At 45.7% G+C, this 12,447-nt stretch overlaps 1 protein-coding gene across 2 annotated transcripts in view; it reads right to left on the minus strand.

Annotated features, from left to right (window-relative positions):
* Positions 1-2,442: 2,442 nt before the first annotated feature.
* The window catches only part of SALL4 (spalt like transcription factor 4), a 29,726-nt gene continuing 19,721 nt past the window's right edge, over positions 2,443-12,447 (minus strand). For both annotated transcript variants that reach the window (XM_056845395.1, XM_056845396.1), the window contains exons 2-4: positions 9,140-11,659; positions 5,357-5,658; positions 2,443-3,072 (exon numbers count right to left, since the gene is read on the minus strand). In XM_056845395.1, the coding sequence (XP_056701373.1) occupies positions 2,638-3,072; positions 5,357-5,658; positions 9,140-11,659 (3,257 nt within the window). In that variant the 3' untranslated portion in view covers positions 2,443-2,637. The remainder of the gene's footprint in view (positions 3,073-5,356; positions 5,659-9,139; positions 11,660-12,447) is intronic.

The following is a 12,447-nucleotide window of genomic DNA, read 5'->3' on the forward strand; positions in this document are numbered from 1 at the left end:
TTGTTTTAATTGTTCTCAATGTTTTAATTTTTTATGTGTGCCATCTTGGGGAACCTGATTGGGTGGGAAAGTGGCATTAAAATGTTTTAAATGAATAAATAGGTAATAACCAGGGACAACCTGGCTTATCTTCCTAGATCAGGCTAGCCTGGGCCATTGAGTTTAGGCATAGTACATGATAGAAAGTGAAAAAAATCAGCTCTTCTTGGCACAGAATTTTAATAGCTCGAGTACAGAATTTGTAAGCCCTCACTACAAAGTACGTAGTACTTTGGGGAGGGGCTGTGGCTTCAGTGGTAGAGCAGCTGTGTGGCATGCAGAAGGTCCCAGGTTCAATCCCCGGCATCTCCAGTTAAAGGGACTAGGCAAATAGGTGATGTGAAAGACCTCTGCCTGAGACCTTGGAGAGCCGCTGCCAGTCTGAGTAGACAATACTGACTTTGATGGACCAAGGGCCGGATTCAGTATAAGGCAGATTCATGTGTTCATGTGTGTACACTGAAAGAGCTATAGAAATGTAAAAAAACAAAAAAAGAAAGCTTGAATGCAGTGTGTGAAAAAGTCATCCCAAATTTATTCTCGCATCAACAGAAATTCATCAGTAGATATTTCGTAAAAAAGAAAAAAAAGGAAAAAAAACTACACATAATCCCATTAAAAGTCCATACATTCGCAATGCAGAAGAGAAACAATGTTCAGGATGCACCTTTGGCATATTCCATGTAACAAGATCCATTTTACAGTGTAAACAGTGTTGTCACTTACAAAGTCTAGCAGGAAAGGCACACCTTGGCAAAAAAACAAAAACAAACCAAAACTAATCCTAAGCGAGAAGAGAGGTTCTCCCCCCCCCCTTGAATATACACAAAAAGCAATTCAGGCGCAACAACATTACAACTGCAACGTTTTTTAAATTAAATCTACACTCCGGGCCTTCCGCATGAGCAAAGGTGGACTCTGAAACCAGGGGTGGGTGGGAAAGCCACACTTTTGTTCAAGTCGTTTTGCTAAGTTCTCCAACGTAGCTTGACATCAACACACAGAGAGCCCCTGTAAATGCATTGAGGATAGTTTGTGGGGGTTGGGAGAGAAAGAAGACAAATAAAAAAAAGCCACAACACAAGTTTACAACATCTGCAGACCACTGCCACCAGTACATCACGTTTTGGTTCAAAATAGTGCATGGGAGCCTCTGCTTGGATCTCAAGTTTAATACAGTGGTTATTTTTTTAATAGAAAAATAGATACTTAGCACTACAAAAAAAAGAACAAAAATAATGAGGTAGATAACTTAGAATCCAGAGGGCCATCCCAATAACCTTCATACAATACAATTACAGACGCCATCAGGGTTTATTTTATGTAAATGCAAACACACGCACACACAAAATATCAAGAGGGGAAAAAATACTTAGGGACCCAGGGAAATATACCTGTATAAGCCGTGAAAAATCTGCACAGGGCAGCACAAGGCTTATGCAGGGGAGCGTTCTTGTAGACTATGTCCTGGATGCTCAAGTGGAAATGTCTTCAACAAAAGAACACCCCACCCCCAAAACACGTGATACCTAAGCGCATACTTCGTTTTAAATACAGATGTAGACAGACTCATCTCCATTGGGTTTTTTCCCCCAAACAAAAAGCCTACAAAGATGAGATGCATGAATGAGGAAGGGTTTTCCCTTGCTAAGGGAACCGCAACACAAGTCACCTGAGATTCCTAGCAGAACATTCAAAAACCTAAAGTCTGAAAGACCAGATTCCCTTTCAACAGTATATACACAATGTCTCTAACCCATGCTCGTTCTGGTTTTCCGATGCAAACTCTCTCCCAGCCCACCTCCCCCAGCCTTACGTGGGAAAAAACAAAAACGAAAAGACCCTGCACCAACAAGTCAGAATTTTGGCACTATTATTCAAGCCATGTGTGCATGTCCAAGTAGTATTTAAATAAGCAGCAGTCATTAACACAGGGTATCTGAGATGTAACACCAGAGCCAGTTTTAAAATTGTCCTTTTTGTTTTCGAACAGCAGTCTTCTGCATAAATGGAGAACTGGCACGTTTGACAAGCAAGATTACATTCAAAACCACCACAAGGAGGGGAAAAAAAGAACTATTCAAAAAGGGTGGTGTTCTAGAATATTTACCCGCATAATTAAGTTTCCATGTATCATTTGTGAATTACAGGACCTCCGAAGTCCCTTGTCCCGCTTAATGACTAATAGATTGGATTCTACTCCACTCAGGAGTCACCCCATGGTTTCTATGTAAGCAACCACAGCAACCCAGGAGGTAAACATTATCTATCACCTTTGGAATTTCACGTTGTAAAACTTCTAAGGCTTTACACATTGAAGTCAAACGTGTAAAAACTACTCTGCAAGACCCGCATCTTTCCAATACAGAAAAGAATCCTAAATTGGTTCCACCTTTTTTTTTTTTTTTTTGCGCAAAACAATGACATGATTGTACTCTGGGCAACTCTGACAAAGACAACCACAGAATCATTTGCACGTCAATAGGAAAATAAGGATACTTGGGGTGTAATCTCTTAAAAATATATAGATTTATATATACTTGTATAGTTATTTTTTTTTTGTAAATCCATTTTGCCTCCCTTTTCTGTTTCCCGATTTTAATTGACAGCAATTTTGTTCTCCTCCATGAAATGAGGAAATTGGTGTTTTGGCACATTGCCTGTGGTAGCACCACTGGGTTTCTCCATCTCTGAGCCAATGGCAGACTGAGAGCCATCTATCTTGGAGACGGTGGCAGAATTCATGGCGATGTTGATTGCCGGACCTCCCCCAATTGTGGTTGGAAGAGGAGGGATCCCGCCACTCTGAATCACAGAGATTTCATTGGTCTTCATGGCTAAGCCGTTGCTGAGCACTGCTGCATATTGGTTCCAGGCTGCAGGATCAAGATTGACCGACTGGGGTACAACATCCTTATGAAAGATCTCCGATACCTTCTTTGGGTCACTGCCGAGCAGAGCCATGGGGTTATCAATGGACAGTCTTCTTCCGCGTCTGGCTGAGTTGTTCCACATATGAGTTCCAACGTGGACCTTATGGACAGAAGGATCAGGGGGAAAAGTTATCTTTCTACTTGTACTGATCTTGCAAGGCTAGGACAAAAACTCAAAGGACAAAGTATTAGAAAGGAGAACAAACTCCAGTTTGTTTCTGCACAAGAATGACCCTGGGGTATTCTTGGACTTGGGTGCTAGTTTAAGAAGTCTTCACAATCAACTGGGATTAGCTTGACATTCAAATGTGGGCACACCAGCAAATTAGCTTTTATTTCTTGCCCACAAGCCAAGATTAAACCATGGTTTAGAACCCCAGTTTGAAATACCTGAATCTGGACAGAGCCTAGAGCAAGGGTCCCCAATGAGGTGCCCATGGCTGCCATGGTGTCTGCTGACACCTTTTTGGTGCCTGCCAAGTATTTTTAGGAAGTGAGTGGGGGCAGGTAGGGCTTTTTTCCAGCAAGGCTTTTGATTGGCTGTGCACATTTTTTTTAAATGCTACTTTGGCAGCAGCTGCCACCACAGCACAAGGAACTGCACCCAAGAACAAACAAGGCCTGTTCTAATCACAAACAACCTCTAGTTGATTTAGGATAGATGAATATAGCCTAGCCAACATCTCCATTTACCTACCCTACAGGTAGGGTTGCCAGGTCCCTCTTCACCATCGGTGGGATGTTTTTGGGGCAGAGCCTGAGGAGGGCAGGGTTTGGGAAGGGACTTCAATGCCATACAGTCCAATTGGCAAAGCAGCCATTTTCTCCAGGTGAACTGATCTCTATCAGCTGGAGATCAGTTGTAATAGCAGGAGACCTCCAGCTGGTACCTGGAGGTTGGCAACCATGCCTACAGGACTATTGTTAACATAAATGCACTAACTTCTTGAATGCTATCTCATGGTACCTGGAATACAGTTGTGATAGGTTATGAAGAAAAAGGGGGACCTGCCACACATACTAGACAAAAGAATACGGTCAGTACTTCTTCACTCACACGTAACTGTCTTCCTTCAATATAGGTATCTCCCTCCCCCATTTAAAAAACAACTGTGGGATGGGTAGGGGATGCCAAGGCATTTGCAGAAGCTACGCAAGTCACATCAGCCTCACCTGAAGTGTTTTGGAAACAGCCGGAAATGATGCCATCCCAATGAGGAATGCACTGATGTCAGTTTGCCTGGACGAGGAGACTATATAAACTATCCTCCCAGCTTCTCTGGGGTCGGTCTGCTCTTGGCAGTGAAGCTGAGAACATGCGCGGAGCCCTTTCAGAAGAGCCTTCTCAGGACCCTCCCCTTACCTCCCAGGCCCAGACCAAGGGGCTTTATAGAAAAAAAGATGCCAAATGGATGCATATAGAGCTGGGACAGCCACTGTTAGATGAAGGGGGTTCAAGGGAAGCCCCTGTGTGAGGAAACATGAAGGGGCTTATACCTCTAGCTTCCTAAATAAGATGCCATTCTAACCCCAGAGGTGGGAGCTGGAGGCTTGCCAATAATGTATCTCAAGAAGCCAGTGATGAAGTAAACAACTGCCCCACAGGGCAGGGGTGGGGAGTGAGACCTCTCCACCCCCACCCTGCGGGACAGTTTTTTTCTGGTTGCCTCTTCTGGCCAAACAGGCTTTAGAAAACCATATAAACACCTGTTTCATCCTAATGTGCCACTGGGACACCCAGAAGGCTAGGCGGAAGACTGGGGCTGCACCCTCAGAGACCTTCAGGTGGGCAACGGTTGCAAACCATTTTCTGGGGTGGCTGCCTTCACCAGTGGGGGCCATTGCTCATACCCACCAAACAGAAACAGGGCCATCAAACTTTACTCCTTGTTCAATTAGGCCCCCACAGTGGTGCCAGTGTGGTGTAGTGGTTAAGAGCCGTGGTTTGGAGCTGTGGACTCTAATCCGGAGAACCGGGTTTGATTCCCCACTCCTCCACATGAGTGGTGGACGCTAATCTGGTGAACTGGGTTGGTTTCCCCACTCTTTCACATGAAGCCTGCTGGATGACTTTGGGATAGTCACAGCTCTCTTGGAGCTCTCTCAGGGTGTCTGTTTTGGGGAGGGGAAGGTAAACTAGTTTGATTCTAGTTTGATTCTTCCTTTGATTCTAGTTTGATTCTAGTTTGATTCTTCCTTAAGTGGTAGAGAAAGTCATAATATAAAACCCAACTCTTCTCCTAGTTTTAGGGGAGTTTGTGATGGTTTTCTGGGATACTTCAGAACATTCACCACAGCAGGGCAGCCTCAAGATTTATACTCCCTGTATCTAAGATTTATACTCTCTGTATCTAAAGACCCATAAACACCTTCTACTTGCTCACCTTCAGGTTCCCTTTGGTGGTGAACGCTCTTCCACAGATGGAGCATGCAAATGGCTTTTCACCTGTATGAGTCCGTTCGTGAATCTGAAGCGCGCTCGCTGAAGAGAAATTCTTGCCGCAGGTAGTGCAGATATGCTGTTTAGCGGTACGGCGGGGGGCGGGCACCAGAAGAGGAGGGACGCCAGGAGACAACGCAGGGGGGCCAATAAAATGGCTTGCACCGATAGGACGATCACTGGGAATTTCCATTTTGATGAGAGCTGGCGGTGCGCGGATAAACGCTGCATGGACGCTGCTTCGGCCTGAGGAATGAGAACATGAAAACGCTATAGGTGGGTGGCGGCACTGAGCGAACATTAAAATAAGTGTTTGGCAAGCTGGGTGTTAGAGGCAACATAAGCCCATCTTTATAATTACACACCCAGCTGCGTAAATGCAAACAAGGCAGAAGTTGCAAGATCGCTGCCTAGAGACAAAGTTGAAAGCAAGATTGTGGGTTATGGTGTGAACAAATCCCAGTGGCACATTCGGATGAAGCAGGTGTTTATATGGTTTCCTAAAGCCTGTTCGGCCAGAAGAGACAACCAGAACAAAAACATGTACCCACCATATTTATTTATACCCCACCTTTCTCCTCAATGAGGACCTCCTAAGCAGCTTATTTTATTCTCCTTATCTCTTCACAACAACCCTGGGAGGTAGGTTAGGTTGACTGTGACTGACCCAAAGTCGCCCAGCAAGCTTCCGCGACTGCTTGGCACTCCCAGGAGCTTTGGAGGAGGGGCAAAGAGCAAATATGATGTAGTGCTGTGTGTCGAAGTCATGTACAGGTGAAAACCCAGATGTGATGTCAGCCAACGCTCTGGAAACTATGGTATTACAACAGAGTTTCCAGAGTGTCAGTGGATGTCACCTCCAGGGTTTTCCCGGACATGACACATAGCATGTCACCTCCTCCCCCCGCCACTGGTGGCCCCAGAAGCAACAGTGGGCAGGAGGGCCTGAGGCCCCAGTAGCTGGACAATGCCCATCCAAAGCAGGCAAATAGCATGCTGACAGACTGGACTGCCCAGGGCCCTGCAATCCCATCTCTGACTACTGTAAAACCCTGACCAAAGTTCAGCTGCATCTGCAGTATCAAGCCAAGACACTCTTGGGTAAGCCCTTCATTGTTCCAGAAGTATTCTTCCAGCCTCTGTATGCCAAATTCTGTACCATGTATAGTACCTCCAGGTAATAGCTGGAGATCTCCTGCTATTACAACTGATCTCCAGCCATCAGAAATCAGTTCACCTGGAGAAAATGGCCGCTTTGACAATTGGACTCTATGCATTGAAGTCCCTCCCCTCCCCAAACCCCGCCCTCCTCAGGCTCCGCCCCACAAACCTCCTGCCGATGGCAAAGACGGACCTGGCAACCCTAACCATGTCCCAATAAATGTTTTCTCTATGCATTAATTGCTAAGAAAATGCAGGCCAAAGCTGTGTTGGACCAGGAAGCAATGTGCCCTAACTCACTGTAGTTTAATTCGTTTTATGGGAAGGAACTTTAGGCTTTATTATTCTTTTAATATACATTTTAGTGTCTTCGGATCTTCTTGGTTCTTGTATTTTTAAATTCTACATGGTCTTTGTATTTTTCCTCTTTTGACTTTTGCTTTTTTTAAAGAGTTAAGGTTGCAATGGCATTTGGCTATCGGCAATAAATAAACCTGATCTTACATCTCTGTTTTAATGCCTGGTATCACATGGCTTTAATTTTTGGAATTTGGACCAACACCTACAATTCCTGCATTTCTGCAGGAATCCCCATGTTGATTTTTATCTGAAATATGCCGCCATATGTGTCAAGTTTATACCTCCCTACAGGTTGAAAATAATATACTGTTGCCAGCCCTCAGCTCAAGACCTCTGCAAGAAAGTGGAAAGCAGAAGACTACCCAGAGGTAATTGAATGGTCAAATAAAGTAGCAGAATATGCAACCATGGCTAAGCTAATGCCTGTAGTGCATTACAGAGCAACCTCTGAGTTATATGAAAAATGGAAAGTATTCCTTGATTATATAACTTTTAACCAATAAAAATAATAGAATGTAAGAAGAAATAGGAATAGCGAGTCTCTTGAGCATATCCTTTTTGATTGTAAGATCTACAATCAAATTACGGAAACTCTGATTACCCCCATAATTTCCCGCCACCCTGTTAAAAATAGAAGGACTCTTCTCTCAGTTATGCTAGCAAATAAGAATCAAGAGATCACTTTCAAAGTCGCCAAATTTGGATGGATAGCCTATAAGACTAGGAAAAGCTGGGTAAGCAACATATAGGCTTTTAAGCTATAATTTTTATAAAGGTATTGTATAATTCTATGAATTTATAATTTTAAAATGTTTCTTTTCTCAAAAGTCATTTGATACTGGAAGTCTGAATTATATGGATTTTATTTTATTGGTCTTAAGTATTTACTGCTAAGTAAGAAATGCACTGTCAGATATGCAAATATAATTACTCAAAGAAGGCATAATCAAATTAAAATCATAAAGCAAGTTCGTGTGTAGGAGTGGGGAATCAAACCCGGTTCTCCAGATCAGAATCCACCGCTCCAAAACACTGCACCACGCTGGCTCTAGGTTCAACAAATCCAAAAGAAATTACAGCATACTGAGCTCATTGGCCCCAAGATGTGGAGACCATTGCTAGCTTAGACAGCTTCGATCTACGGGCAGCTTTTGCCTAGATTTAGACAGCTTTGAAAATGGATTAGACAAGTTTATGGAGGATAGGCCTATCAATGGCAATTAGATATGGTAGCAAAAAATGGAACCTCCATATCTAGAGGCAGTATACCTCTGAAAATCAGATTCACAGGGGGAAGGACAGGGAAGAGCTGTTGACTACATTCCCTGCTTGTCGGTTTTCAGGAAACATGTGGCCTGCATGCCACAGTTTGAAACAGAACACTAGATTGAGTAGCCTAAGAACATAAGAAAAGCCATGCTGGATCAGACTAAGGCCCATCAAGTCCAGCAGTCTGTTTACACAGTGGCCAACCAGGTGCCTCTAGGAAGCCCACAAACAAGACAACTGCAGCAGCACCATCCTGCCTGTGTTCCACGGCACCTAATATATTCGGCATGCTCCTCTGATCCATGACTAATAATATCCATTTTGACTAGTAGCCATGAATAGCCCTCTCCTCCATGAACATGTCCACTCTCCTCTTAAAGCCCTTCAAGTTGGTAGCCATCACCACATCCTGGGGCATGGAGTTCCACAATTTAACTATGTGTTGTGTGAAGAAATACTTCCTTTTATCAGTTTCAAATCTCTCTCCCTCCAGCTTCAGCAGATGACCCCGCATACTAGTATTATGAGAGAGGGAGAAAAGCTTCTCCCTGTCCACTCTCTCCAAACCATGCATAATTTTAGAGACCTCTATCATGTCTCCCCTTAGCCGCCATCTTTCCAAGCTAAACAGCCCTAAGTGTTTTAATCGCTCCTCATAGGGCAGTTGTTCTAGTCCCTAATCATTTTGGTTGCTTAACTGCCCTGCAGAATCCAATGGTTTGTTTGCAGTCCACCAAGGATGTATAAAAAGGGTGCTTGCATCGTGTTCCTGTTATGTTGCAGGGCATTGTTGAATTAGCCTGGGCCTGAGGGTTTTGACCAACCTTCTATAGGCAGCAAGCATCAACACAAGCTTTTAACCAGACAATATACTACCATGCCACTTATTTCAATTCGGATCTATAAAACTATATCTATTATGTCTTGACGGACTCACCATACTCTCCATTTTGGAAGTGTAGGCCAGGCTCCTCTTTAATAACCTTTCGACCAATATTGCTGTAAGTTAGATCCAAAGCACTGTCCCTTTCTACGGGATGGATTTCAGGACCGTCAGACTTGTTTCCTGCAACACCATCTTCTGGGATGTTAAAACCCGGAGACCTGGATCTGGTGCTCTCCGCCTGACTGTTGGCCGGAGACAATGCCAGGAAGGAAGCTGATTCAGAAGCAACAGGGCTACGGCTGCCATTTTGATAGTCTGGATCACCTGCTACCGAGCAAGAATCGTTGGTCATGCCATCACTCTCTGCCGAGCCATTGTCACAGGACTTCAGACTGCTTTGACGCTGTAAGGTCAAAGCCGAGTTGACTATTTTCATCTGGTTTTCCAGAACTGATATGCTTGAAAAGACAGAGCTGGAAGGATCGGGTTGAGTATCGCAAGGGATGGGTGGCTTGGAAGAGTGGCTTGGACCATCCTGCAGCTCCAGGTGTCCTGCCGTCTCCATGCTTTCTACATTCTCATCTGGACGGCACGGGTCTCCGTTCTTCTCAGCTACCGCACCCTCCACATCAATACTGTCACGTGTGTTTTCTGGGACGGGCGTGTTGGGAATTTGCCCTCCCATGTGCATACGGATATGCTGCTGCAGCACAACCGCGTTAGTAAACTTCTTCTGGCAGATGGGGCAGGAGTGCTGCATCTTCAACGGCGTGTTCGCTCGGTGGACGCCGTAATGCGTCTTGAGGTTCCCTTTGGTAGAGAAGGCACGGCCACAGATCTTGCACTTGAAGGGCCTCTCGCCGGTGTGGGTCCGGTAATGCATTTTGAGAGAACTCTGGCAGCTGAGGACTCGGTGGCAGATCAGGCACTCGTTGGGGTCAGCCGTGGATTTGTCGATGTTCTCCACCAGCTGCTGGAGCTTGGTTGTTTCGGAACCCTGCTCGCCACTTCTGCCTGGCTGAAAGGCACTTGTGCTGCAGCTGGCTTGCGGGGAACTTTGGCTTGGTTCAATCCCCGACTCATGACTGGCCGCCCCTGATGAAGAACCCCCTTCGCTTTCCGGAGAAGGCCTTGGCTGCATGTGCATGTCGCTCACAAGTACCCCAGTGAGAGAATCCTTGATGTTTGGTAGATGGGAAACGTTCTGAGGTAAGCCTATACCTACGGAGGCAGGCAGCGTGGTCAAAATAGGCTTCGTATCCACAATCATATTCGACTCGTCCAGTGGGACAGACATTCCATAGGGTATGCCGCTGCTAGTGGGCACATTGTCTAGATGCTCAGGAACCGGGTAGGGGTTCATTTTGATGTGAGGGTATTTGTCTTTATGCCGCTGGAAATGCACTTTCAGGTTCCCTTTGGTTGTGAAGCGGTTGCCGCAAATGTTACACTTGTAAGGCCTTTCGCCAGTGTGGGAGCGGAGATGGATCTGCAGGGCACTGTCATTGCCAAAGACCTTGCCGCAGAATTTGCACTTGTGTTTGAAGAAGGGCTCTTCCGCATTCGGTTTGCTTTCAGACACGTTCATGTTCGGCGGCTTCCCTTTCCCTTTCTTCGCGGGGTCAACCGCCGGGGAAACCGCTGGGAGCAGGCTTTGGAAGATGACTGAGCTGGACGATTGAGGTAGCAAAGGGCTTGGGAAGCGTGACATGGAGCCGGGCAGACCCCGGCCTGCCTCAGGCTTCAAGGAAAGGGAAGGCGCGAGCCCGGCGGCCATGGAGACAGCAGCCGGAATGCCAACGTTCGGATGAGGTAGTTTGCCTTGTTTCAAGGATTCCAGTGATAGGCTTTGGTTCCCAGCTTTCTGTCCGATTAAAGCAACGGCAGCCGAGAGCTGTTGGGACATGTGAGCGCCCAAAGCTTTGAGAGGATCCGCAGCAGTGGCTATGGAAGGGTGAAGGACGTGGGGAGCCATCATGGCTATCTGGATGCGGATTTGCTCCGTTAGTTGGATCTGCTGGAGCTGCTGTTGCTGCAGGCACACGAGTTGCTCGAGGATCATCGGGATAGCGTGGAGGCCAGCTGCCGACGGAGAGAGGCTCTCGGAGGCACACTGGTTAACGGCCACTTTTGTGCCACGGATAGTCTGCAAAGTCACGTTAGTGTTTGGTACTTTAGGTTTGGGTAAATAGCTTAAACCGTGAGCTGCAGGGGCCACAGGGGGTTCCGTTTTTAGATACATCCGTCCCACCGGCTCGGCACCCGCTTTCTCTCCCCTGTCTTCCACAGAACCAGAGCAGCCCTTGGCGCGACTGTCCTTGGCAGTTCGGTCCATCCGATTGTTCGGGAAACTCTCCGAGGAGTTGGGGAAGTCCTCCAGGGGCATGGCTCCCTCCCCATCGTTCATGATTAGGACAGGCGGTGTTTTAGTGCAATTTTTCTTATGTGCGAGGAATTCGGAGAGGTTGAAGAACTCTGCACAGCATTTCTCACAGATGTTGGTTTCGTCCGTTCGGCACCTTTTGGCACTCATTTCCCCTTCTCTGTCACCTGGGTCGTCTTGTGGACTCCCTAAGAGAGGCATTTAAAAAAGACAGGGAAAATGTATCAAGGAAAGTTTATGATTAAGATCAAGATAAAAATTTCTCAGTTGGAAGAAATTGTTGGTAGGCCGAGAATGAACTGAGCTACCAAATAAAATCCAGACTATGCATGGTCCAGTACAGAAGACGGCAAAACCCTATTTTCAAAACCCAGCTTTCATTTCTGCTACAGGCTCAGACAATTTTATGCTTTAAATGGGGCGAAAATCTCCTATATAATGTCCAAAGAAAATGTAACAATACTGTGGGTGTATGAATTGTATCCCTATGCCTAATTCAGAGATTTGCAATGGATGGGCTACCCAATGCAAATGTTTTGTTTTTTTTGTTTTTTTTAAAGGTAGCCATGAACAAGGAAATACTAGCATAAGTCTACTGCAAGTCATGGAGTCTACTGAAAGCCCTATGGCCTTCACACCTCCAGAGAAATTAGTCATGCCCAAAGACATCATGGTGCTCTCCAGTTTGACTGGATTAAATGGTCCCTGATTGCTGCTGTAACTTGGATCTTGCCACCAGGTCCTATACTCAGAGAAAGCGCAAGAGAGACAATCGATCTCATTCTGACGGTATATTCACTGAAAATGAATTTTATTAACTTGCAAGAAAACCTTATTTTGAGTCTTGCACAACTCCAAGCTGGGAAATTCCTGGAGATTTAGGGATTCAGCCTGGTGAAGATAGGATGTGGGGTGGCAAAGGACCTCAGAAGGTCCACCCTCCAAAGCAGCTATTTTTCTCCAGGGAAACTGATCT

Source organism: Euleptes europaea, chromosome 2 (assembly GCF_029931775.1).
Source record: "Euleptes europaea isolate rEulEur1 chromosome 2, rEulEur1.hap1, whole genome shotgun sequence".
NCBI lineage: Eukaryota > Metazoa > Chordata > Lepidosauria > Squamata > Sphaerodactylidae > Euleptes > Euleptes europaea.